Source organism: Micropterus salmoides, unplaced genomic scaffold (genome assembly GCF_014851395.1).
Source record: "Micropterus salmoides isolate LMB-PRFRI ecotype aquatic unplaced genomic scaffold, ASM1485139v1 Ms_hic_scaffold_17, whole genome shotgun sequence".
Taxonomy (NCBI): Eukaryota; Metazoa; Chordata; class Actinopteri; order Centrarchiformes; family Centrarchidae; genus Micropterus; species Micropterus salmoides.
This window is the reverse complement of record NW_024040817.1, coordinates 20,330,878-20,358,868: the sequence shown is the minus strand read 5'-3', so window position 1 is coordinate 20,358,868 and position 27,991 is coordinate 20,330,878. Positions and strand designations below refer to the sequence as shown.

Sequence of the window (27,991 nt, the reverse complement as noted above, 5' to 3'; positions counted from 1 at the left end):
TTTCTAAAGTGTCAAATTCACCTCTTCAGTCCTCCAAAGAAGCGATAAAGAATTCCTGGAACCATTTCGCTCTTAAACGTTTCGGATTTGTTCGAAGGACGGACCGCCCGGTGTCACGTCATTAGCTGTCCGTCTAGCATAGTAGTATAGTGAAGCAGCGTAGGCACTGTTAGTCGTTTTCTTACAAGCTGTGTTGTGAACACTTTTGATGGACTGCGTGGAGGAGAAAGACACAGAAGCAAAAGCGCCTTCAGTTGTCGACCGATATTACACGCGATGGTACAGAGCCGGTAAATAAAGTCTCACTGAAATGTATCTCATGTTAGCTGCCCGGTGGCTGAGTCAGCTAACGTTAGTTTAACTTGAGAGAAGAGGGAGGGAGAGCACTAAATATTTTGATACTTACCCAGCATAATGCATTTTATTTAAATGTCACAAATACGTTAAGTTATTGCCGTTGTTTTATTTAGATATGAAAGGGAATCCATGTGAGGACCACTGCATTCTGCAGCATTCAAACAGGTAACGTTAAGTCCCCATCAATTTGTGCATTTTTAATTTACCCCGAAGTTTTGTGTCGCACTTGTTTCAACTTAATCCACACTGAATGTAAGTGTAACGTTACGTTAGTATAAGTGGCTTTCAACCACTGATATTGTTAACTTTTGGTATTTATTTTTCGGGCACACTTCTAAATTTGTGCTTGCTCTCTGCAGAATATGTGTTGTCACGTTAGCAGACACTCACCCGATCCTTCAGAACGGGCGGACAGTCAAAAGCATCAATTACCAGATCAGTAACGGCTGCAGTCGGCTGAACAATAAAGTGTCTGGGAAGTCCAAGCGGGTAAATTAATAATAATCCATAAAACAGAGATTTTTTTGGTATATAGGCATACATTTGTACTTGTGTTCTCTTCACTTCTCACATTTTTTCCCCTTTATAGGGGGGTCAGTTCCTTACTGATTTTGCACCTCTGTGTAGGATAACATGCACAGATGAAACTGAATACACAATCTACAGGTGAGACAATGATTTGTTTTTCTAGGCATACATTCCACATGCGTGTATGTCATGATCAGTCACACAAGTCTATCATCTTTTTAGCTGCATCCGTGGACGTCTTCTTGAAGTCAATGAAAATATTTTAGAAACACCTTCTCTCTTGCTGGAAAAGGTAAATTACAAATTACATTTTTACACTGTAATGTTATCATTACGATAGATAGATATATATATATGTGTGTGTGTGTGTGTATATGTCCATCCATGCTGTGAATGAGTCCTTTGAATTGCCAATAACACATTTTTGCATCTATTAATGTAAATAGTCAGCTTTGCACACTATTTTGGATGTCCTGCATTTGGCCATACAACTTTAATTTAACACTTTCAATGTATTGTTTTGTCAATATCGTATAAGTCTGCATGACAGTTTCATCCACATGCTCAGTTTCTCTACCAGTTTCATCTAATCTCATCAATACAATTTTTTTACTTTGTTGTACTTGTACTTTGTCCAATCTGAACAGCCATCCACCGAAGGATACATTGCTGTCATCCTTCCAAAGTTTGAGGAGAGCAAGAGCATAACAGAGAATCTTCTGAGCAGAGAGGAGTTTGAGAGTGTTGTTTCCAAACGCACTGCAGCCCAGTCACAACCCACTTGACAGAGCTCCATGTTTTTGCCTTATTTCAGTCAAAAAGTATTCTAGGAGAGCTTCCCTCCTTTCCACTCCCACCAGTTTGGATGAAGACTGGAAACATTATACTGGAAAGTGACAGTTTATGTTTGGTCATATCAAAGGGACTGTTGTGTATAATGCAAGCACTGTACTGTGCCTCTCTAGACTATTACACATTGCATTTCATTGTGTTGGAAATTGAGGAGGGTGTCAGGAAGCATTCTTTATTTATTGTTTGGTTTTTCTCATTTAAAAAAAATGGGAAAATAGAGGAAAGCATGACAAATTACAGTTGCAATTACAGACAAAAACAAGTCTGTTTGTTAAATACCCTGAACCCTGAATATTCAGTTTGAATTATTTTTATAGAATGTCAATAAAGACGAACAGTGATTTAAGAAAAATATTGTTTATTTCTTATGCATCACCTTTATTAACCTTTCAATTTTCAAAAGAATAGATGGTCCAAAACTAGATCTATGATTTCTTCACATCTGTAGCGCCACTACAATACCCAGCATCCTTAGCTGCTCTTACACTGTACAAAGCATCTCTAAAGCTGAATGTATGTTATTCATTTCAGTCACTATCACACCCTCACCTAGTACCAAAGTCATTATCTGAGGATACTTAAAGTGTGTGTGTGTGTGTGTGTGTGTGTGTGTGTGTGTATATATATGTATATATATATATATATATATATAATGTGCGTGTGTGTGTACGTATACACACATACGTACCATTTTTATACATACCATATACCATTTAATACATATTGGCCAACTAGGCAGCTTCACAATGATGTCTTCATAACAAGTACACTTCAAGGCTCCATTTGACACAGGTGCCAGTTCAGAAATATCTTTCATATCATATGTGAGAAAAAATGTTTAACAGTATACATATAATATGATTTAATAATCACCAGGACAGTATAAAGTAAGGTCTTGACATCCCAAAAGCATCTTAGTGATACACTTTATGTTTATCTTCCGAGTTTTTGGAGAAACCAGGCCGGAATAAAAAATCTCCAGTGATGTACACAGGAGGACTAAGAGCTTTATATTTAATACAAGAAGCAAGCTGAAGATCAGAGCGTCTTCATGAGAACAATCATATTTGGCATTAAATTGTGATTTTTGCATTTTGTTACTAACATGGCACATGGGGATTATTCCATAGCAAACTGTATGGAAATTAGACATTAATCATATGGCATGGCTGACTTTTAAAATACTTATTTATCCCAGTGAGATGCTAACTGCAATGGCAGTGATCAAGGACAGAATGTACCACTATGGTTAACATTACAGAACAAGTGTTAACAAACGTATGACACATTGACCACAAACAAATACAAGGGTTTGGTGATGATGGCATCATGCATGGTGGGTTGTTAGCCATTTCACTGTGCCCTCCATTTGGCTAACATGTGCAACACGTTTACAGTACACCACAAAACAAATAGGCTTGTCACACAGAGGCACATACTGAAGAGAGATGTATGGCTGAGCATCAAGAGGGGTTCTTTCCTGATTTCTGATCAGTTTATCAACTCAATATCCAGAGAAGTGATACAACTGACTCCAAAAGCAGGTGTGTGTCAGGCCCCTCTTTAATTAAATAGGCTCACTTAAAATGGTAAAGTCATAGTGTTGGCTGATTGTCTCCATCTTGTGGACTGGGGTGGAACTGGTGCGGAAAAATGTGCAGCGCTACCCTGGGGGTAAAACTGCCCCTGGGCACTTAGAGCTTGGATCTGCTTCTATCTCTGTAAACTTTCAATTCATCATCCAGACAGCAAATACAAACTCTGACCGACCCAGGAAACTATCTTCACCCCACAGATCTGGTGGTGGGTGCATGAGAATGAGGGGAATGAAGTATTTCCTGGATTACATATCTTCCAGAAAGGTGAGGTTGACCATGTGCTGCTCCAAGGGAGAATAATGGACAAAGGAGGCAACTATTTCTGGGATTATTTGCTCTCAAGGAGGTTGAGACCGGCCATGTGCTGCTCCAAGGACTTGACACCAAAGCCGTTGCTGTTCTTGCTGTTAAGAGCTCCTTCCTCTTTGACAGGTGTGGATCCATCTTGCCTCTCTCTCCAGTCCTGCGGGGAACCCAGGCTACTCCTCTCTGACTTGTACTGAAAGCGGACATAGCATGTATAGGTGATGAATGGAAGGAAACAAAATCTGAAAATCAAGGGCTCGCTATCTTTTGAAAAAATGACCTCGCCTCTGCCAGTTGTTTTATTTCTCTCTGTCAACTCTTTGTCTATCTGTTATTGTTTCTAAATGTAGCACTTCAAGCAGTTCAGCATATGTGATGAATTTGATGCTTTATTCTTGCAATTTTGGGGTTGTAGCCACATAGCTGAATGCACTTTTTGTAAGCTGCTTTGGATAAACGCATTAAATAAATAAATAAATGAAACTTCTGTTACCTGGTTTTATGCCGTTGCATGTATGTGCAAATAAAAAATTCTTCAACAAAATGGGAGAAAACAAATGTAACAACATACTTTTATCTATTTTCACTCAACTATGCAGTTCCCCTGAGCTTTATGTAGTGTTTTGGCATCTTTTAGCTCATTATTTTGGTTTTCTGGCCCACAATTTTACTGATCTGGTTCACTTTCCCTGCTCTCATCAGAATGGGTTTCAGCTGCAACAGGCTGCTGTGTACGCCCCCCCCCCCCAAGCTAACACTAGTGCCGGTCATTCATTCAGCCATGAGTCCTGTTCAGTGGCTTCACCTTTCTGTTGAGCTTGTTACAGAATGGGAGGAGAGAGACGACCACAGTCAAGATGTTTCTGGTTGTCTGAATGGATGAGTCCACCTAGAGACAAAGATAAAATAAAAAGTTTAAGAGGGGCAGCATGGAAACACATTAGATACAAATGCAGAAGAACATAAAAACACATCCACCGCGAAGACTACTAACCATGCGCACACATCACCATCTAAACTGCGATTAGCATTTCGCTTAACATTTTCTGATCAGTGCTCTACTGTGCCACCCCCCGACAGACACATACTATCCCATTAGTGATGAAAGATAAAGTGAACATCAGGATGGAGAGACAGAGATGGGAGGCAATACATATCAAAGAGATGCTCATTAATCAGCAGAGGACATGCTATTCTTCATCCTGTCCTTTTGATTCTAACCTTCCCCTTTATTACAAGGTGACCTAAGCCAGCTCATCCCTGCCCAAGATGCTCATTAATTCCTCGTAGACATTCATTAATCTGGCGCCCTGTGTTCAATAATGGTGTTACTCAGATCACTCAAAGACTACGCCGTGGCCAGTAATGAAGTAAGTTAGTCATGCTCTATTGGTTAGTCATGTGTGCTCAGTGCTTCACTGATGCCTGTCTGTTGTTGGATATGTTTTGATGCTGTGAAAGCAAATTATCGCTTTAAGAAAAAAAAACTAAAGAAAGTCTGTTCTGTGTGATGTTACTCATTTAATGGCCCCCAAACAACAAAAAATAAGTCATTAATTTTTTTACAAACAAAATTTAGATACACATGGGTACCTTTTGGAAGGTGGCAGTCTTGCCCTGTACAGGAGTCTTGGACCCCATCTGCAGCTGTTGGCATAATGCCACCAGTTTCTCCATCTCTGTCATCAGCACAGACTTTTCCTCATCAACCAGCTGGAACAAGGGGGGGGTGGGGGTGGGGGGTGGGGAGAGAGAGAGAGAGATGTCTTACAGGACAGCAGGGATGGTTTATGGCGGCATTATCCAGGGAGACTGGGTTAATATGTACAGACATTGATAGATTTACTTGGTGAAACACAAATCAAGCATCACAAAAAGGAAAAAGGAGGATGAAATAAATTCAAATTTAGTGCTGCTTGATGTAATCCCTCCGCAACAGCCAGGTCATGATCTACTGCTTAAATCTGTTATCCAGCTGAGTTAATCCCTAGGTCTCTGTCACGGGGGCCATCAATCTACTCCAGTTGCATGCCAACAATGACCTAAAAAAACACAAGCTCTTTTATTCAGGCTAGCGCTACTCATGACTGACAAAAGTACATAAAAACAATTAAAAAATGCTCAAGCTAATTTGCATAAATAGCCTCATAATTTCAATGAGGGCAACACAGGTGTGTTACAAGTGTGTTTGACGCCAAAGAACTATGGGAGTGGAGGGTGAGACAGAGGGACTCCATTAGCAACAGTTTGTTTGATGTAATTAATCAGAAAGCGTGAGACAAGTTGAAGAGCTGGGCCTCCTGATTATGAATTAGTCCCGGGCGGTCGTAGTCAACTCCCACGCTCTCATCCCCTCCACACACGCACATGTGCGCAAACATACGCAGCGGTGACAAATGGCAGCCGTTAATGGCTGTCAAAAAGAGCCGTTTAATTAAACTTGGGAGGACCTGGGGAAGAAGATGGTAGAGGGCAAGTGGAACGAAGGCACAGAGGCTACGTTTGTTTGTTGGATCTCGACTCGGAGAGGAAAAAGAGGATGGTGAAAGTGTGTGACAGCCTTAATTTCCTGCTCTTGCTGTGTGATTTATAAGGAGGACCTGGGACCGTGGCATGCCAGAAAGGGTGATATGGGTGTGTATGTGCGTGAGAGGTGTAACATGGGTGGGGGCACAGGTGCCAGTGTGTGTCTGCATACAGATGGGTTTACTGTACATACTGGGTAAAAGAAAATAAGCAGTTTTCTTTTCTCATTTGGTTTATTTCTTTCTGTTTCTTACTCCTATACTGATTTCACCAGAGAATCAAGAATCAAAAATTCTTAATTTAATTGCTTCTTTCTTTTTTTTCTAGAGTGCATAATGAGCAAACATATTTGTAAATGGTATCATGTGAGCACATCGTGATTTGGAATTCAGCCTTAAACTGTTGGTGTATGTTCAAGAGAGTAAGAGACTTATTTAATAGTATATACCTGGGTGCAAAAAGTGCGGAGAGATGAGCACAGCTGGAGGCACTCTTCAGAGAAAACCTTAAGAATGAGTCAGAAAAAAAGAGACAAAAATCAAAAAACTCACATAAATACAAGCAAAACTATAATTCTTTTAAGTTCCAACAAGATGCCGTTTGAATGCCAGAAAAAGCACAGTATTATGAGAATGAACTTTTTCTTGGCTCTTCTTATCAGTACGCCTTCCCTTCTCTTTCCCCTATCGTTCTTCCTCTCTTATCTCCCTCGCTCACTCCAAATGGAACAAATCTTGCCTGGCATTTTGGGCCCCGATTCTACATATTACTGCACATTATTGGCACTGATCGCAATTCAAGAGGATACAAACCTTGTTTGTTATCAACTTATGTGTCTGATGATGGCCAGGAACAAACAGCACTCCACATCGCAATCATAAGTCCTAGTCATGCCCTATCAGATTTGCGAGAGGGAAGTGAATGAGGGGATGCTGGCATTTACTAACCTATTGATCTGCCAGCCCCAGTGTGTCTTTGGTTTAATGAAACAACAGATGCATTCATTTGCAACGTCGATAAAACGGGGAGGAAAATAGTATAGAAGGTGGATAGGAAGAAAGATTAGTGGATATGGACACACATACCTCAGCTTGATGAAAAAGATCTAGTGTTGTTTTCAGCAGCCCCTCCCCTCTGGGTAATCAATATAGGAAACACAGAAAATGAGGAAAGGAAACATGGATGAGAAAGCTGGATAAGGACAAATAGATCCACAGCAATCAAAAACTTAGATGAATCGCAACCATCTTATTGTCAGAATGAGTTATAGTCATGTCAACTTTGTCAGAGCCTATCGATAGCTGGAGGGGGGATTCTCATTAACACTAAGCTTCTAAATAGATTCATGTGGATGCTTAAGAGGCTTTACAGTGTTGAGCTCTGAAATGAATGCAACAGTTCAGCAGGCTGCAGATATACAATCAAGGCATGTGCGCGTCTGTGTAGCGTGTGGTACTGTTCGGGGACCTGGTGAACAGGTGCATGTTGTAGGCCATGCTGGCCAGGCTCTGGCTCTGCCGGACAATGTCGTTCTCTTGTTCCTCCCATTTCTCCACCTCTGTGTCCACATCTGACGAGAGCAGGCGAAGCTCCAGACCCAGCTTGGCCATGCTAGTCTGCTCCTGCACACACACAAAGAAAGACACACACATATAAATAAAATCTATATGGGAAAGATTGAAATATAATGTGTGTCATTTTAAAAATGTACATTAGCAAACAGTGTTCTTTTAATTTGTTTACACACTGAGAAGAACTATATCATATTATCCTGCTTCCTGTGGCGGTACAATGTGAAAAACTGCCGGCCGGCAAAATTGCAGCCTATTACTATGCGAACACTATCAATTCTTCAAGCGAGTGACACATAGTTTCCTGGAGATGAATATACCGCTGTCAGAACAGCGTACAAGAAGTGATGTGATGTATTGTGCTGAAAGCCAGAGGAGTTTATGGCGTATGCTACCTCTGCATCCAACTTGACAGCCTTGGCAGTCTTCAAGTTAGTGAGTGAGTGTTTCTGTGGAAAAAGAGAGCGACATTAATCAGAGGATTACAAACCATTGGATCACTGGAACATTCATGAGGATAGATGGAGTGATACTCACCCCAGGTCTAGGAAGTGACAAATAAGGTCTTTTGTCTCCTAGGAGTAGAGAGTTATTTGTGATTATCTGAACACAAGGTCACAAGCAAAACAACCAAAACATAATCATGTGTTATTTGTCTTTGAATGACTGTGTGTAGATTTCCACACTTTTTCAGACATTTAGGGTGGCAATTATGGTTATTCAGTAATTATGGTAATGACAGAGTTGCTTTTATCGCTGTCCACCCTTGACACATTTTTATCTTTCATCACAAACAGCATGGTTCCTTTCAGTCAACTACATGGGCGATAAACTTGTTGTCATGTACCAAATGTTCACCTAGGAAGATTAGGAGAAAATAATGAAAGTAAATCTCTCCACGGTGTCCATATTTTTTACATTTTAACACGGTACTTTGGCTCCATGGAAATACAAATGTGTGATGGATGTGATCCTTTCACCCGCTGAGGTGCACTTCAAAATATTTAGTGCTTTTTATGTGAAGGTCACATTCTTGAGGGCAACCGCATCTTGGAAATATGCCAAAACATCTTTCCCCTGTCTTTGAGATTATTTACAGAATGTGAAAGCGCGCGTTTTGTGACATTTATATCCAACACTCCCCGATGCAAACATACTGTGTAAATCTGTGTACACGGACAAATGTACAGTACATGCAAATATACACAGTCACACATGCCTGAGTATCTATGTGTACTTTCTGTCTCAGTCTTTGTTAGTGAGGATAAAAGCAGCTGATTTGCAAGAGAGGGAGTACAGAGGAGGAATGAATGCACAGGTGTTTAATGGCATTGACATTTTTCCTTTTAGAAAATACTTCCCACAATCCATGATGAATTTTTTGTTAAAGATATGCTCATGCTGCTTGCTTTGCCTACTTTAACTTTCATTGAGGCTATTGAAGTGTTCACGGTCAAAATGATTCACCAAGGTTTTATCAGCAGATTTGATTCTCTCAGGCTAAAATGCCGCTGACAGCACATTTTGCCTGTGTTCGCTTCTGCTTCTCACTCTGAAAGGCTTTCTGTTCCTCATGTATGTGCTGACTGTCCTGCCCACACGAATCCAAATCCACGCGAGTATCCATTTAGTAAACTAAAACACACCTCGCCTGCCTTCAAAGAAGTCATTGATCTCTCTCAGCAGTAGGGCCATGTCACAGAGCTGTGACTCCCAGGCCTCGCAGAACACCTCCAGGTTCTCCTTAGCGATCTTACTGGATGGGTGGAGGGCCAGCGTCTGGGCTGCTGAGATGATCTGAGCAGCAGAGTGAAGAATGAGAAAAGTTGTATTTTGTATTCAAGTGCAGTAAAAGACAGAGGAAAAAAATGTGGTGCAAAATAAAGAGATTAAGGTTGATAAGTCCATTTTAGCACATCTCACCACACACGTAACCGAGCTCAGGCTTGCAATGTTTGAAACACATGTAACAATTAGTAATATCTGCAATCTAGTCTGGTTTCTAGACTCAATGGAAATAAGATTTCAGACAACTACACAGACCAATCTAACTTAAACAAACACACACACACCCAAGCACACACACGCCCCACACCCCTCCTCCACAGTGTAGTATTTAATAGCCAATTACCCTCTGGGCCACCCCTCTATTACTTTGGGCACACACAGAGAGACATATCACCAGCGCCACCCCATACTGCAACGTTATTGATTGGCTGACCTTTGAACTTAGGAGCGGAGTCATTACTGCGGAGTCATGCGGGGCCTGACATTAGCACCGCAGGAACGGGAACATTCTACATTGCTGGATAATTACTGGCATGGACGTTTTTCCAAGAGCAAACATAATTAGATGTGGGATAGGGGGACTTGGTGGACGGCATGTTCTCAGCCATCTTGAATAGCTGGCAGGTGTAGGAGGCAGACAGAGGAGACGTGAGGGAATATGTCTATTTTCCCTCCCCACTGCATCTAAGTAGAATATTACTCAGGTTTGATTTCACTCCCAGACCACTGTGAGACCAGTTTGACTTTACTGACATACAATAAAAGTGTTGAATGGAATGAAACGGGGCTCAGTTTTAATCAAAGATAACCTGTATGTCTTTCCAGAGACTGATCCTGTCTCCCCTGTTTGCTGCCATTTACACATCAAGTCAATGGGGTATAGCATCAAACCGACCAAAAACCAAAATCCATACAGGAAATGTTTGGAGGGTTAATGTTACCTGTGGACCAATGACATGGAAGGTCTCCTCAGCATGTACACAGGTAATCTCCAGAGGCTCTGTGCCTGACACGTGGCCCAGCAGTCGGCACGTCTGAGGTCACAGAAGGAAGACAATGATTGACTGGAGGTGCTTCTGAGGTTTGAAAGGTATACTGCAGTGTATGCAGTTATGAATGTTAAAAGTTACTGTATATATAGTACCTGCCTACCAATTCAGCTCTAACTGGCAAAAACACAACCATAGGTGGTCATACGACCTTACTTACAGTGGTAGATCTTATATATATATTTTAGAGGTTTACACGATAACCTTAGGCACTCATGTGGGTCCAGCAGGAAGATAAAATAACTTTAATGGTGTTTAAGCTTTATTTTTAGTGTGGGTGGATTCTGAGTGAATTCCTGCATCTTTAAGAAAACGTTTCTCCCCAGTTTTTACTCTTACCACTACACAATGTCTCTTTTCAAATTATACTACAGGTTTTGTTTTTTATGCCACTAGCAAAGATATGACAAAGCCTGCATGGTAGTTTTCTGCTCAGTGTTTGCATAACAGAACCACGTTTACTTTAATTTGGTTGCGGATTAGAAGTGTAGTCTACATTTCCATTCATCTCAAGCTGTATGTGTTTCCTAGCATAAACAAGTGCTTGTGGCATGTCAGCTGTTTTGCCTAAAAAGGTAGATTGATGAGTACGGACAAATATATGGAAAAATCTAAACTTCACTACACTACTGGTGTATTATTTACCAGATGAACACCTCTACTAGGTGGCACTACCACCAAACCTCTCCCAGCCTCCCTACTTCCTTTGCGCCTGCCTCAACCTACCTCCACCAGCTGCTCCTTCTGCTCGGTGAGCTTGCGTGAATACTCCGCAACTGCCTCCAGGTTTCCCTCAGCGCCTGCGGCTTTAAGAGCCCGTAGAGGCAGCTGCTCCCCGTGAACTTTGAGCAAGTCTGAGGCACGGCCGACTGCCACCTTATGGAGCTGGAGGAGGAATCAAAGAATAAATTGCAGAATAAGACGACAAGCGAGTAATGGAGGCTGGAGAAAACACAAGAGAATGAGAGATGAGTGAGAGGCAGAGTGGATTTTGAAGAGGCAGAGAAAAAAGAAGAGCAGAGGTGACATAATGGCATAGTTGAGTTGACAGGTAAGCTGAAGAGTGATGGGGGAAAAGAAACGGGGGAAACCAGCTACAGAGGCAGAACACCCAGTGAGAGACATCTCAGTCATGTCTGTGTCACTCTGTAGCTGAGTACATCTATTCAGACTCAGAGGGCCGACGAGAAGAGCAGAGAAAGACTGCCGCTCACCTCACGTCTGAGGTCATTGACGCTCTGGCATGTCTTCAGGATGGCCACCTCCATGTCCTCTGTGGCCTCTTTGGCATGGGCAGACTGCTGCGGTGAGAGAGGGAGAGGAGAATAAAATATGAGCCCCAACTTGGCTTTACAGGCCAGTTTTTGACTTTCCAATTACACTTGTGAACTATTATGTTCTGAATATGCAATAAGAAAGTCGGGCATTTCAACATGGAATTGTGTTAAATCAAACGCAAATGGCTTAAACAAATTATCCCAATTAAATATTTATATATATATTCAATTTTTGAAATTTCATTCTGTCTGACTCCACAAATCCAGTTGGAAACAAATATATATGCTCCTAAACCTGCCACAACAAGAAACCAAGACCAAAATTGAACTGGGCAGGACACTCAAGATTTCAAAACAATGCAGTGTTTGTTGAGTTCTCCAGATGACCTTCAATTGCAAAGGCTAGATGAGGCGCTACTGTACGGATATGTGGCAGCCGTCTCTCTGTGTAATCTTGAACGTTTACAATAAGAAACTGTAACATAATGACTTGTTTCATAAGCCCAATCAATTTCGAAGGCCAAGGAGACTCTGCTGAATGGCAGCCAAATGCGGAACACTACGTGATGTTTCTCTCTAAGCCTCGGTAAATACTATTTTTCGGATGGGTTATTATGCTTCGTTGTTCCAGGAGGGCCGTGTGAAAAGAAAGTGAGTAGGGGAAATGACTGTGTGAGCCATTCCTTACACTGACAATAGTAACCCAACCCAGATCTCTTCCTCTTTGCTTGGGTAACTCTGTTTTGCATCTTATTATCTTACTTACAGTATCTCACAAAAGTGAGTACACAACCCTCACATTTTTTGTAAATATTTAATTATATCATTTCATGTGACAACACCGAAGAAATGACACTTTACTACAATATAAAGTAGTGAGTGTACAGCTTGTATAACAGTGTAAATTTGCTGTCCCCTCAAAATAACACATCACAGAGCCATTAATGTCTAAACTGCTGGCAACAAAAGTGAGTACACCCCTAAGTGAAAATGTCCAAACTGGGCCCAAAGTGTCAATATTTTCTGCGGCCACCATTATTTTCCAGCACTTCCTTAACCCTCTTGGGCATGGAGTTCACCAGAGCTTCACAGGTTGCCACTGGAGTCCTCTTCCACTCCTTCATGAGGACATCACGGAGCTGGTGGATGGTAGAGACCTTGCGCTCCTCCACCTTCGGTTTAAGGTTGCCACACAGATGCTCAATAGGGTGGAGACATGCTTGGCCAGTCCATCACCTTTACCTTCAGCTTCTTTAGCAAGGCAATGGTCGTCTTAGAGGTGTGTTTGGGGTCGTTATCATGTTGGACTGCAGCGCTGAGCAGCAAATATTCGCTCCGCACCTCCTCTCACTCGGTTGCTCCCTTCCCCTCCGCTGTCAAGTCAGACACAATCTACATCCCCTAGATGGCGTAAGCTCATGAGCTTACAACAATGATCAGGCAAAAAGGTGGTTCCAACTTTGTGCAGCCACAGACAAGCAACTGCGGGCGCCACACTCTGTGACATTTTTCAGGGCTGGCAAAAGAGTGTCATTTCTTCAGTGTTGTCACATGAAAAGATATGATCAAATATTTACTAAAATGTGATAGGTGTACTCCCTTTTATAAGATACTGAACTTACTTTTCTTACAGATGAGGTACTTCTCTACTGAGCTACTACTGGATTCTTAATATGGTATGACACGTTTTTATGAATATTCCTGTAGATGTATGTGCATCTGTGCAAGCGAGCCTGCTTGTGCCAACATACCGCCTCGACCCAGGCGTGCACCAGCTGCTGAGTGTCCTGGCGAGCCAGCTGGCACAGACCTAGAATGGCCTGCCGCTGCTCGTGGCTGGTGTAGGCCGAATCAGTGAAGTCCTCTGTCCGCTCCACCAGTGCCTCCAGCTGACTGCCCATGCTCTGTGGTGACAAGGAGTACAGGTTCTCCCGCAGGCACTCCACGCTGGACTGCAGGAGAGGGGGAGGAGGGTTGGGAAAGATTGTTAAGAGAAAGGAAAAGACTGAGGTGGCAACACACACAGACGTTTTACTAACAAATGTCCTAATGAAAAAAAACAAAACATAATTTACTATCTCATTATCGTTATACTCTTGACTCTTGACTATGGGTTTAGTCTTTGAGTCACCTTGGGGCCATCGAAGATGCACAATAAATTCTGCAAACAGCAAGTACACAAACATAAAAGCTGATGCATTTTTTCCTGTTTCAGCCTTCTCCTGTCTTTTTTAACAAAGATATGTTTTTAAGAGAAGTAATCTCCTCTGCTTATGTGTCCTTAGATGACAGGTTTACATAAGCTTTTAGTTAAACTCTGTCATTAAGAGCTATGAAGCCATTTATTAAGCAATACACATCTCTGGGTCCTTTCATTAAAATACTTTCTTCTTCTTTTATCTCAATGGAAAAGACCCTTCACATTTGTTTGTTTTTTATCGCTTTCATTTGCCAGTGTACAAGAAGGACAGAGGAGATTATTCATGGTGATGTAGGTTTAATGGAGATTCACACAACTGTATGACCAAAATTATAAAATAGGTTGGGCTGGTCCTCCGTGTTGATTCTCTGAGTTGCACATGAAGCTGTTGCAACAAACACAGTGAATGCTGCACACACACTCCAACACTCACACAGAGCCACAATTAGATTGTGATTTAATGATTTCTGCTTAAATTTTCTTATTAATATCAATAGAATATGTCACTGCCATTTTTCAAAAGGCTGTGCTACAGCGATTTTTAAGCGCACTCAAAAAAAATAATAAAATAAAATAAAAAAATTTATTCAGCATGACACTTCAGCCACAAGAGGATCATTACTTAACTTCATGGGCCAACAGCTGTCAGAGGGGCATCCCTAATCTTAAGCCTTTACTGTAAGATATATCGACTACTCCACTAAGTCTAATTTCTGACCCTACCTTGAAGTCCTTGATGCCGTTGTAGATGCTGGCAGGAAGGATCTTGTTCTCCCCACAGCTCCGTGCCTCAGTGACTATCTCGATGACCTGCTCCAGGGCACAACGCATTCGGTGGAACACGGCGTCTTTGTTGATCCGTGCTGACTCGCAATCTGGGTGCCTCAGGCAAGTCTTTGGAGGGAATTCGATGTGAAATGTCAAACCTTGAGCACTCCGCTACTCTTTTAAAACTTCTGTCCTTTGTCTTGTTTTTCAACTATGATTATTCACTCTCTTCTCTCACTTTTTATGATTACGTGACTGAGTTTTGAGTATTACCACTGCTTACAGCATTTGAAAAAACCTTGAAATTAAATAAACTTGTGAATCTTGACATAATACTAAACTAGACATAATCCATAACCCTTTGCCCAGAGGTCTACTGTTGGTGTGCCAGCTGCTTACCTTGGAGGCTGTGAGGAGCATCATGGTGCATTTCTCTAGCACTGCTCTGGCTGCTGCCATCCGTGCTTTCTTCTTCTCATCCTTCAAGTCCTACAGCACACACACACACACCAGATGGTAATGGGTGGCTTTACTCCAGTTGCAACTTCTAAGAACTCTTGGGGTGTCTGAAGGACATCAATAGTATGCAACAAATCTCTTTTATGCTGGTATGAAGAGACACACAAATGTTACCGAGATTCCTCTCCAAGTCTACACACACACAAACCTTTCATAGGTTAATTGTAATCAAATAAAAAGAGCTCTCAGAATAGGAAAGAAGACACAGCGTGTATGACCCCTCCATGTATTCCAAACAGAAATAGACAGCTGGGATTAGATAGATAGGGGATTTGGAAAAGGCAGCTGAAACAACTCCTCTGCCATCACTTTGCCATAGAAGACAATATTTTTGCCTCTGTGCTTCAACAGATGAAGATGGTAGATTTTCTAAAGGGCTGTGTGCTTGCATGTGCATGAGTGGGAGTGAATAATATAAAAAAAAGATTAGGGTGGTAAATGAGGAGAAAGAGCATTAGCGTTGGTGAGAGATATGATGTGCGTGTCAAAACATGGGCCCCCGAAGAAGTTCAGAAAGAATGATGGTCGATCCTCTCTCCCTGTCTAGATATTGCAGCCGTTGCACTTTGCATCAGCTTCTGCAGGCAAAGCGCTTTAGTTGCAAAGGCTGAATGTATGCATCAAAGTAGGATTAGCAGTCCTTGACAGAACAAAGTAAGAAGCCCTAAGTTGGTCTGTTTTTGTGAGGCTTTGAGCAAAAGTTTTGTTTAGCAAATTTGCTAGGATAGAAACTGATACATTGCAAAGAGAATGCGTTCCTGAAAGCATAGGTCAGTTATATCAACACTGATTCGTGATGTAAACAGTGTTTGTGGCGTATGAGTCACAACTGACCTGTTCATTTCTCTTATGGATTGAGACATGGATTCAAAAAATGAATACACAGAATGGAATAAGGAAACAGTGTGGAAACAAGAGACGCCTGAAGACTCCTTGTTACTTCACTGTTGATTGATTTTTTGGGAAGTGTGAATGTTTGACGCTTGAATTATTGATTTGCCTATGTAAGTACGGCAGGTTTCACAGTCTAATTCCACCACTTGCTTGCACATTCAGAATACCATGTTTAGAAAATATCTGCTTCTTAGAAGATTACATCTGCATGAATAAATAATGTGCTCAGTGTTGCAGAGAGACAAATTACTGCATGTTCATAACCATCACTATAACCATATGCAGCAAAATTAGACCACATTTACATTTCATTTACTGAGAGAAATTTACAGGGTGCTGATGATTTTAACACTCTTAAAACTGAAAAGCGGTGAGCGCTGGTTTCTTCACACACTACTCACGTTCTGTCTATCTCCGGTGAGATGGGCAAACTCCACCATCTCATTGCCAAACTGGCTGAAAATCTGTACAAATTCCTGGAAGGTGCTGACTCTTTCCAGATGGTCGAGTGTAACCAGGACCTGAGAGGAGTAAAAAAATAAAATAAAATCAACTGAATGGCTGAGTGGTTGGTGTTCTTGTAGCCCTTCCACACTGTGGCAACCTAACAAACACTGCTCTTGAACAACCGAGAATATCATATACCATGTTTATTTCCCAAGAGAGAACCCTTTCCTTACAAGAGAACTGTGGGTTTTTACATCCAATTTATGTGTTACTCCAGCGCTGTCTTTTGTAGTATTAATGGCTCAATATGATGTAATTATATCAGTTATATCCTTAAATAAAATAAGCGGATTAAGTAGTTCCTAACCTGCACTTTAGCTAATAGTAGTCTTTGTAGCTGCTAATTTATTTGCAGAGGGTAGGCTAGCTGGCAGTGCAAATGCATCTACTTTTATCCATACCAGACAAAGAGGAGGAAGAGATATAATTGTGTTTTCCAGTAATGGAGAACAGGGGGCTGTCGACTGTCCGTCCAAACAAGGCTAACCAGTCACGATTAGGCCCCGTTTCCATTCTTGGCTCAGTCTACAGCTGCATCCATATCACACTGTCTGGCTAAGAGCATAGCCAGGTACAATGGAGAGAGACAGTGTCTCACTCTGTGTTTTTATGCGGTCGCTAAATGTGCTGCTTCCCTTCAATTACCTCTAGAGCCCTCTTTCAGAGAGCCAGTGCTTATCTATTAGGAAATGAAGTACTCAAGATGGAGTTTGCTAAGGTGTGTGTGTGAGGGTGTATTTTGTGTCTGTGTGTCTGTGTGTGTAAGAGAGACTAAGCAAGAGAGAGTTTATGCCTAATCTTAAATGGATATGCCATCTTGCATTTGCATATCTCACCTTGTTGCGTGATGTGATTATTTGTTTGATGACAATGCGGTCAGCTAAGACCAGGACTTTAGTGACTGAGGAGAGAAGCAAGCGGGCAGCCTTCACCATCCCTGTCCTATCACTGAACACAGTGACGCGTCCGTCTAACTGGGACGGCACGGCTGATCCCACATCTGTCAGCTGGGCTATGGCATCACCTGCAAGAGAGGAGAGAAGGGTACAGTTTGGTTCAGCAACAGAGCCAGACTGATAAACTGTACATGTCTGATATTTTTTATTGGTGTATACGAATGTAACAATACAACTTTTTCTCTGCTGCTACTGATTTGTATACCTAAACTGGTTATCTGCCGATACGTTGTACTGTATCCCATACCAGTGGTCTCTTTTTCCCAATTTTAAAATCTATATAAAGCTTCCTCACTGCCTGGATCTCACTGGGATCAAACTAGGGCTGAACGATTAATTGCATTATGCGATATTACCGCAATGTAATAAAACGAGATTTTCTAATCGCAAAGGCTGCTATTACACTCTGGTCACTTGACACCCAACAGGAAAGCATTCTGCAGTTGATGCTTTGTCTGCACGTTACGCTGTACCTTGCCTTCTTGCTGTACAATGGCCTTAAGCTTGACAGAAGCTGACACTACATAAACTTTAGTGTCACACAGGGAATGAAAGTAGCACCCGCCACCCACAGGTAACTTGGTGGTGGTGGTGGGCGAAATCGTCGGGCCATCTGCGGCTTTGACCGACAGGAAAAATGCAGAACAGAAAGACATGTGTAGTAAGGTAAGTGTATTGTGGCACCTGCATCACACACACAGTCACCAGTCAGCTCAGAAAATATCTGTGAAATGGCGTTTCAAACCAAACTCACAAGTCCGAAAGAGGCCCAGTCTGAAAGACTCATTCATTGGTGGTTGAACTGTGGGTTTTCTATTGAGCTCTTACTGTATAACACACTGTGGTGAACTTACTTTTTCTTGTAGTCTGTAGGTAGGCCGACCTGATGATGTTATATCATATTATTTAATGTTCATGTTATTATAATTTGATATATCTTCTCCACCATTGCTCATAATAATAATTCTACCTAATTCGTCATAACACAGGCCTGACCCACAAGAAAGAACAGTGTAGGTTCCATCTATCTAATATTGTGTTGGTCATTCTATACACTGATTTATTGCTTGTCCATTTTGAATAATACAGAAAGTAAAGAGCTTAAAAATTAATCGCATATTAAATCGCAATCGCAATATTGGTAAAAAAAAGAAATCGCAATTAGATTATTTTCCAAAATCGTTCAGCCCTAGATCAAAAATAACTTCAAACATGACAACTAAAACACAATGTTTTAACTGTAAGTGGGGACATTTGTATTACATTCTTCCTAGGCTTGTGCATATTCTAATCACCTTGATCTAGACAGTTTAATTTGTGCCATTATAACAAAATTTTGGTAACACGAAATAGCAGTACAGACATGATGTGTCCAAGCGCATTTAGAAACAGCATTAAATACATTACATCAACTAGAAAGCACTTAAACGTTTATTTTTCAACTGCAAAATGTACTGCTCAGTACAAATCTTTAAAAAAAACAGGTATTGCTTATCAAAAATGAGAAAGAAAGCCTGCTGCCACTGTGATCTGGACCCAAATAAGAGGCAGAAAACTGAAGGATGGATGGTAACCAGATGATTTCCTGAATGCCCTCTAAGTTAGTTCAGACAACACCATGGCACAGTGTTCTTCCAATCTGCCACTCTTCAACACTGGGAGAACAGAGTGTCCTGGACAGGATGAAACACTAGGGTACTATATTCAGCACAGTGGTACGACAGCTATGCCAGCATTACCCAAACACTACCGGTATGCTTTCTGGATGATGTGAGCTATTTATGGGGTAGAGCAAATTCTTATACAAACGAATTATATAGTGAATATGCAAATTTGAAAATATTTATAAATAAATAGTCCAGCATTCCCTGTTTCTCTCTTTCTATCCTGCTCATACTAGCCCCAAAAAGGGAAGAATACGGAGTTTTAGGCTGAATACCCATCACCGAAATAGTACCTACCTATCAAGAGGAAAATGTCCAGCGTTAAGAGCGAGACGGATCAGGAGAGAAATCTCAGAGAAAGAGAGCTCAGAAAGGGAGGGGGGAGGGGAGATAGCTGGACCTCTATCAGGTCATGCAGCTTGGCTGTCTATGGGGTTTGGCTAGTCTTTTAAAAGAAGCAGCACCGACAAACTGATTGCATCCGACAGGCTGCTTTTCAGTGCCAGCTCCGCTAACCACCAGTTAAAACATCTAGGCCTGGCTCACAAAGAATGCTGCTCAACTCCCCCCTGTGACACTACCAGGGTGGAAAGCAGAGGGAGCCAACTGTCTAAAATCACCAGAATATGGATGGTATGGACTAGAGTATGAATTTTCATGACCTTAAATGTAAAACAGCTATCCTCCCACTGCCCCCTTACTTATCAAATGTACTCGTGGCCTTCAAATCTTCTGTTGTTGTAAAGTGGTTTTGTTCCTACATGGAAAATCATGTATCAGAAATACTGAACTCTCCTTTTTTCTGTATAATCAATTTATTATTCACAAGTGAAAACTTGAAAGGGCGATCCTTGATGTGTTGGTACAGTGCTTGCAGGCAGTCAGTCTTGGATGACTCAATAGATGGCAATGTCTGTCTGTCTGACGGAGGATTACGATGAAATTTGGTACAGATATTCATGTTCCCCTCAGGATAAATTGTACAAACTTGGGGGATTCCTTAACTTTGGAACGTGGAGCGCCATTATCAGTCAAACATTTTGACCTGTCTGATACTTTAGTTTATGACCTAATGCCTTCAAGACTAATGCCATTCCCATCAGGCTTAGCTATACTTAGTGTTTAGTGCTAATTAGAAAATGTTAGCATGCTAACCATGCCAAACTAAGATCCATAAATCTGCTATACATCAGCATGTTAGCATTTAGCTCTAAGCACCGCTGTGCCTCAGAACAGCCTCACTAAACTGCTATCATTGCTGTAGACTTCAGAAATGAGTGTAAACCTTAAAAAGGCCAACCTTGTGTTGGGTATGCTTAGAGGCTTATTCCTTAACTTATTGCCCTGTCCGTGTAGTCCACATGTAGTCCAGTATTTAAACACTCACATACAGTATGTGCTATGACTTGATTTTGATTCCAACTAGCATCGTATCTTGAATCTTTCTGAAGGAGAAAGAGAAAGTGAGACAGAAGCACGCAGATGTGAGAATGACACTGAGAAACTGAGTGAAAGAGACAGAGACAGAGATCCAACACAGATTGCCTTCACTGACCTGCCTCATTGGATCTCTCCACTGCTCTGATGATGGGTAGCATCTAATTAAACTAGTGCTTTCAGCCTGCCTTTATTTAATTCATTATAGCACACAAGGCTGAAGCCTGCCTGATTAAGCTCTCCCTGCAGCAAGGTATTAGAGAAATGTCAGTCCTTCGATAACTAGCCATTCTCTCTCCCGTAGACTTAAAAACTGCAAAGTCTTTTTATCCCTGAAGATGTCTCCATCATTTCTAAAGAAAATGATCAGAGACCAGACAAAAAGTTGTTGTTTTTTTAATCTGGAAACAGTTTTACAGTGTCTGCCAGGAGAAGTGCAAGGGAAAACTGTGAAAACACCTCCCAAAGAGGAAAGTGAGAAGTTAAATAAATTAGTCACTGTGGACAACACACAACCAGACATTTGCACATGAACACACACACACAAATGCACGAATATACTTTACTTAGCCGTACCTTTGCGCACCCGCGTGCGCACACATACATTTTCCCATCAGTCTATTCTCCTCCTCCCACCAGCTCTCTCTTTTTGTCTGAGTTTTAGCCGTCTTTACAAATCCGAGCTGTGTGAGGATTAAACGCTTTGCTGGTTCCCCCAATATAAACCTATTATCACGGTGTTGTGTCTAAATTCTTATCCAATGTGATATTGTTTCCGCTCTGCTCTGGAGAAGGCTAAATGAGGTCCTTGTTTTGCCTGATAAGAACTAAGTTTCCCAATATACTGCAACCCTCAGTACCTCTTTGTCTCTGTCAGCTGTTTACTGTTTTACACTTGATACATCCACACAAACATCCAGACAGATGGGGCTTCTTGTAGCACACATTGGGCAAGACTACAGTCTGTTCAGATTAATAGTCTATCACCTAACCTGCAAGTTTTAGAACGGGAAAGAAGCTGCAGTAATGCAGATATAAGGAGTAAAGAGAAAGAAAAAAAAAAGACCCAGCCAGCAGATTGGATTCAAAATGTGGGACAAAATTGGGGTCCTGACTTCAGGTTGAGAAATATTTCTCAACGTAACACAGAAGCAATCTATAAGGCAGTGAATATCGGGAAAACTACAACTCCTTCAATCTCGGCAACTGCCTGACGCATAAGTCTCCAGCAGCCTTCTATCACAATCTATTATGCTGTGCTTTCCAAGCCGGTGCAGACACATTTATTCTACACAGCACCCTTGGGTGAAAAAAGCTTTTTTTTCCCCAGCCTTTACTTTCAACCTAATAACAACAATGTCTTTAGAACACTCTGGAGATCCTGGGGTTTAATACTGTTTGACAGCCAGGCCGTATACACAAATTGAAATTTGCTAAAATTTGATAATACAGTGAAACCTGAAGGTGTTGCCTGATGCTTTATGAAACTCTCACTTTGTCTTGACAAATAAACACTGATGGAGACATTAACTTAAGTCTCATTGGATAACCAACTATAACATCCTCATTGGCAGTTCGGGAAGATCATAAAGCCATGGCCATGCACTTGACAGGAACATAGCCACTATGAAGAAGCATTTAGGATGAAGCACCCTCACCCTTTTACAGCATAAATTTGTGAAAGAAACACTTGTGTTGAGTTTGAGTGCTGCACATATTAAGATCCAGCCAAAGACGCCTACCTGCTCTGCGTGCCTCAAAGCAGGCTTGACCCATCTCATCCTTTAGCTCTTGGTTCTCTGTGGCGATGGCCTCCCCGACGGCGACAAAACGTCCCACAGCCACGCTCACCGCCTGACCCACCCTGTGTATGGCTGCAAGGGTGCGCTCTGACTTCTTTGGCTTGTCTTTATGGTTGATCAGAGTGGTGATCTGCAGGAATGTGTGGATAGAGAATGGGAGAGAGTTGGCTATTATTTATGTGTAGGAAGACCGCAATGACACTCAAAAACTGTCAAATGACTACTTGATGACAGAATTACTTGCAGGGTTTACAGCAACTGTGAAAACCCCCCCAAAAACAATAAATATAAATATAAGGCCCTATGACCATATATATTTGAGTATTTTTTATTTATTATCATTTACAATGATTAAAACAAAAAACAAATAAAAGCAGCAGATCTCCACATTTATGATGCTGGAAACAGATTGATAAACATTTTTGTTTGATAAACGACTGACTTGATGAATTCTGCTGAACAACACTCATTGTAAAACCACAGATGTGTGTGAAAAACATGACAATCTAACATTATATACTTTGTCACAGCCAGATATTAAAGCCTTGCTTTATTGTTACTTTTATAAAAGGAGGAATATAAATGAATACATAAGTTGCATGGCTGCACATTGCCAATCTAGAATTTAGGGATGTCCCGAGAACTGACACTGAGTAACCAAACACGATACCAAAATTATGAAAACATGTCGGTACTGTAGGTAGTCTAGGTAATGGGGATTCAACACGTGGAAGATGGTGACAAGAGCAGCAGCAGCAACAGCTCCACCTTGACTTGTCTAAAAGCTGTGTATAGAAGTACTTTGTGTTATTATTATTTTTGTTTGAGACAACTGGCATTGCTTTGTTGCCTGGCCAACTATGTAACATACAACGTTCGCAATGGCATCAGTGTTCAGGCTAACGTAATGTAAACATAGCTCGTAGTAGTAGGCTGCCTTCCAAACCGCTTACCAGTCTGTGTCATCTGTCGTAATGTTGTTAGTTTTAAATAAATACGCTGTTTTTTGTTGTTTTTTTATTTTATTTTACTATACCAGAGAATTTATTAAAAGGAGTGTATGTTTATTACGTGGTATCGAATTTGGTATCAGGAATTGTGGAATTTCACTGGTATTGGTATCGAATAGTGTTGTAGTCAAGACCGCCCAAACCGAGACCAAATCAAGACCAAGACCAGAGTTTATCAAGACCGAGACAAGACCAAGACTTTTAGGGGCTGAGACCAAGTTGAGACCAAGACCCAGGGAGGGCGAGACCAAGTCAAGACCAGTTCCCCACACACAATAAAATGTGGAACGAGATCCTAGGTACTTCTCAAATTGATCTGAAAGATCCACATTCCCATTAAAACACCCACGTACAAACACTGTACACCTGAAGAGCTGAAATCAACATAAGCATCTTTATTCAATGATCCTTTTCCATGCTTAACATCGCGGGGAATGTAACAACATTTTACAAACAATCAAAGCTAGGATGTTAACAAATAAATCAAACAATGCAAGAGCAATTTATTGTTATTCCCAAAGTTATGGTCTTGACTGGTCTTGAAATAAAATCCTGAGTCCTCAATGTCCAAGACAAGACAGAGTACAAAAAACATCCCAACTAGAATCTACAAACTTCTTCCAATCCAATCCAACTTTATTTCTAAAGCACATTCAAAAACAACCAGGTTGACCAAAGTTCTGTACATTGACATGAATAAATAAATATACAAAATACACAACAAAACAGCAACATATAGCTCTCATCCCAGATTAAAAGCAGAGGAATAAAAATTAGTTTTAAGTCATGATTTAAAAAACGGAAGGCTGGGGGCCAGTCTGACATGAAGAGAGGCAATTCATTCACAGTCTAGGGGCTGCGACTGAGAAAGCTCGATCCAGCTGTTCTTGAGCCGTGTTTTTCTTGTTCAGTAGTGAATGTATGCTGTGATTATTTCCAGACAACACCTATGATAAGGGAGCATGTTGAATCTGGAGCACGTACTCCATTTGTTTATCAGGAGAGAGAGGAGTTTCTTGCCTGTACAGCTACAAGTGGAGATAACATTTTGGAAGGCAGCGAATGGATGACTTACTATGCGTGTCAGAAAGAGAGAATGCATGTTTACAGCACAAACACGCATCTAATCTCCATCACCCCTTAAAAGATAGTTCATAACATTCTTTTAAAAAAAACAGCAACAAACACAGCAGATGGGACATGCACACATGGTCTTCTGTGACATATATAAGACTACTGGGTACACTGAAACACACACGCACATACTCGAAATTCAGATGGGGCCTCTTAGTGGTAATTGGAGGTATCAATTATGAATGGGTACAGCCAATTATCATTAATTATTTACTGATTGCTTCCACTCTCTCCAGCTGTTATCATTGTGTGTGTGTGTGTGTGTGTGTGTGTGTGTGTGTGTGTGTGTGTGCGCGCACGCATCAAACCGTTTTGGGTTAGGGAGTGGTGAGTGGTGATTTTAATTGGTCCACAGCTGCTGGTGAACTTTTTACACTAAAGTCTTTGTGGGCTTCAGAACACACGCTGGTACTGCTGAGCTCAGATGGCTGTTTGAACAAGCAGCGTCCTGTGACAGGACTGTAACACACCAGGCAGTCTCAGTGTGTTAAGGTATATTTGATAGTGTATAACACAATGAATCCTCAGATGTCATGGAAAGTTGACAGGATTGTCACAGATCAGTACTTCCCCCGGCAGCACACAGAAACTGGGCAGACTGTGCTCAAACATGATATAGAGGTTTTTGTTATCTGGGTCTGTGGTTTGCATTGTAATCAAACAAAATAGAGCTAGCCAGGGAGATTCATTTTCTGCCAATTGACAAATTGATCATTTTGGCTCTACATTCAATTATGTAATATATAGTATATGCAATTACCAAGCCTTTTGTAATCATTTACATTTTTGATTCACCTGTTACCATTAATCGTTTGCTCCATTAAAATGTCAGGAAATAGTGAAATAAAAAAAGCAGTGCCACTTTACAATACTGTACCTAAAATTGTGAGTAGTTAATAAGGAACGAAAAAAGGAATGAATCAGGAATGACCTGATAATTAATGAATCGTTAATAATCAGTTAGTGAATAACTCCAAATGGAGGACTATTTATGTACCTTATTGTGTTAAGTACCACCCATTAAACAGTTTCCTAGGTGACGTAATAAACTGTCTTGTTTTGGACCAACAGTCCAAAACCCAAAATATTCAATACCGACCAGGAAATGTATGAAGTACAAAATGTAAGAAAAGTGTGAAAAATCCCATCACAATGAGTTCAGATGTCTTATTTGTCTTCATTCATGCGAACTCCAGTGGCACACCACAAACGGGAGCCTATAAACCAGCTACAAATGTCATTAAGACTCTGAACACCACAACTCTAAATTAGCTTCAGTCAGCAAAACCTCTCAAGCTGCTGCCCTGTGAGACATGACCCACATTAAAACTGCACATCACACATCACCCACACTGACAGTTTCATCAAATATCAATGAGTTTCAAAGTTCTTCAAACTGGTTTTGACAACGTGTTTGACACCTCTCAAATAGTCCTCCAACTCCATGCTCATAAGCACTGTGCACGGCAAATATGTCTCTTTTTGTGAAAGACCATGATAGTTTGGTCATTTTGAAAAAAAAATGGAAAAAAAACTAAGCCATATGCAAGTGTAAAAGATTGTGTCAAGGATGGACATTTTCCAACTTCAAAGGACTTAAATTCTTTTAATAAACTGGGAATGTTAATAAAAAACGAAATGCTGCCTGGTTTGGCATAAATTCTGCACAAGACAGAAAACTGTATTGCTTAAATTCAATTCTCAGAAATGAAGGTCATATTGCTGTACTGTATTGAAGTCACAACAAAGTAGTTCAGTTCACTCACAAAGAACACATACACAGTTACTTTCTATACAATAACATACAAATTGTTACTTGTCAAATATGTAAATGCTCCGTATTTGTATAGCGCCTTTCTAGTCTTTTTGACCACTCAAAGCACTTTTACACTATTTCTGCATTCACCATTCACACACATTCATACACTGAGCCTAAGTGCTCAAACAAAAAATAACCTTCACACACATTCATACACTGGCAGAACAGCCGCCAGGGGCAATTTGGGGTTCAGAATCTTGCCCAAGGACACTTCGACATGTGGCCTGGGGGAGCCAGGGACTGAACCGCCGACCTTCCGATTAACGGCCAACTCGCTCTATCATCTGAGCCAGAGCCTCCCCTAAATATAAATAAATAAATATATAATTGAATTATATAAATAATTCAATTATATAAATAAAAGAGGCATGAGGAAAAACAGGAGACGAAGGCAAAGCTGAGTTGAAGGGGGTAAAAAAAAGTAATCAGAAAATAAAGATAATCGCTCAATAGCAGACCAAATAAAGGGGTATCCTTGTTTCTACATCACCCAGAACTTAACGTGCCTTGACCAAATTACACACCAAATAAAGCCAAGCACTGAAGGTGCTCAGAGGCGTAATGAAAGACAGAAGTTGAATAAGTGTTTGCGTGTATGTGAGCTGCACTGGCTGCTCTGACGACTAGATGCTTAAATGGCAAAAGCACATGTTTGGAATAAGCTTACTATAACCCTGCTGCTCTCCCTCCACCTCCACTCTTACTCCTCTATGATTTCCTCTTTGTCAGTACCCATCCGACTGTCACCACGTTTCCCTTAAAAGAAGTTGTAACTTGTGTGTCTGCTTCTTTTCTTGCTCTCAGTTCTGTGAAAGACCATTGTCCCGAAGCAAGATCCTGACCCAGCTCATTTTTGTCCGTCACCCATCACTTTATGCAACACTCTGTCTTCCTTATCTCAGTATTAGAGCTTCCCTCCCTGTGAGCTCACTGTTTTTCACTTACTCACCCACACAGAGTAGGCTACTCCTTAGAAAACACCAACGCCGGCTGGCTGGACATTAAGCAGACTAACAGAGGGAAATTAGGGCACCGTGACACATGATTCAGACCTACGTCATAACAGACTGCTGTCAACATCAAGTCATATTCATGTTATACAACAGACCTCATAACATCTCTATGATGGAAACTTTATGTTTCTGATGGCTGAAGGAGTTGTGGCTGGCTTTTCTGGACGGCTCTGTTGTATGTACAACAGAAAGTGTATATACACAGTACTGTACATGTATTTTTATGTCTGCAGGGTTTGTGCATGTCTGAATGCAGGGAAAGGCATGATTGTTTTCCCAGAGGAGGTATAAACAAGACACCCAAGATCACTCAGGCTAGCGCTGATCCAGAAACCAGTGTTTAAGTGGGGTGAAAGCAAGAGAGCATGTGTGCAGGTACACAAACACCAGAACCTGAGGCTCACAGACAGGAAGTA

The 27,991-nt window shown here is 41.2% G+C and overlaps 2 protein-coding genes across 4 annotated transcripts in view; one reads left to right on the top strand and one right to left on the bottom strand.

Moving 5' to 3' along the window:
• The first annotated feature begins 77 nt into the window (after positions 1-77).
• abitram (actin binding transcription modulator) lies at positions 78-2,083 on the top strand. The gene is made up of 6 exons (XM_038724791.1): positions 78-290; positions 471-522; positions 717-846; positions 947-1,023; positions 1,108-1,177; positions 1,533-2,083. Exons 1-6 carry the CDS (start codon positions 209-211, stop codon positions 1,668-1,670), a joined length of 549 nt encoding a protein of 182 aa, XP_038580719.1. The 5' UTR covers positions 78-208; the 3' UTR covers positions 1,671-2,083.
• The window catches only part of ctnnal1 (catenin (cadherin-associated protein), alpha-like 1), a 56,003-nt gene continuing 30,095 nt past the window's right edge, over positions 2,084-27,991 (bottom strand). Inside the window, exons 2-19 of one of the 3 annotated variants that reach the window (XM_038724789.1) lie at positions 22,540-22,729; positions 17,577-17,764; positions 16,635-16,754; positions 15,220-15,309; positions 14,776-14,946; positions 13,604-13,804; positions 11,790-11,873; positions 11,302-11,460; positions 10,468-10,560; positions 9,385-9,535; positions 8,276-8,313; positions 8,134-8,187; positions 7,635-7,789; positions 7,253-7,301; positions 6,616-6,672; positions 5,235-5,354; positions 4,447-4,530; positions 2,084-3,834 (exon numbers count right to left, since the gene is read on the bottom strand). In XM_038724789.1, the coding sequence (XP_038580717.1) occupies positions 3,664-3,834; positions 4,447-4,530; positions 5,235-5,354; positions 6,616-6,672; positions 7,253-7,301; positions 7,635-7,789; positions 8,134-8,187; positions 8,276-8,313; positions 9,385-9,535; positions 10,468-10,560; positions 11,302-11,460; positions 11,790-11,873; positions 13,604-13,804; positions 14,776-14,946; positions 15,220-15,309; positions 16,635-16,754; positions 17,577-17,764; positions 22,540-22,729 (2,175 nt within the window). In that variant the 3' untranslated portion in view covers positions 2,084-3,663. Of the gene's footprint in view, positions 3,835-4,446; positions 4,531-5,234; positions 5,355-6,615; positions 6,673-7,252; positions 7,302-7,634; positions 7,790-8,133; positions 8,188-8,275; positions 8,314-9,384; positions 9,536-10,467; positions 10,561-11,301; positions 11,461-11,789; positions 11,877-13,603; positions 13,805-14,775; positions 14,947-15,219; positions 15,310-16,634; positions 16,755-17,576; positions 17,765-22,539; positions 22,730-27,991 lie in introns of all 3 variants that reach the window. The other 2 variants (XM_038724788.1, XM_038724790.1) reach the window with 2 other exon arrangements.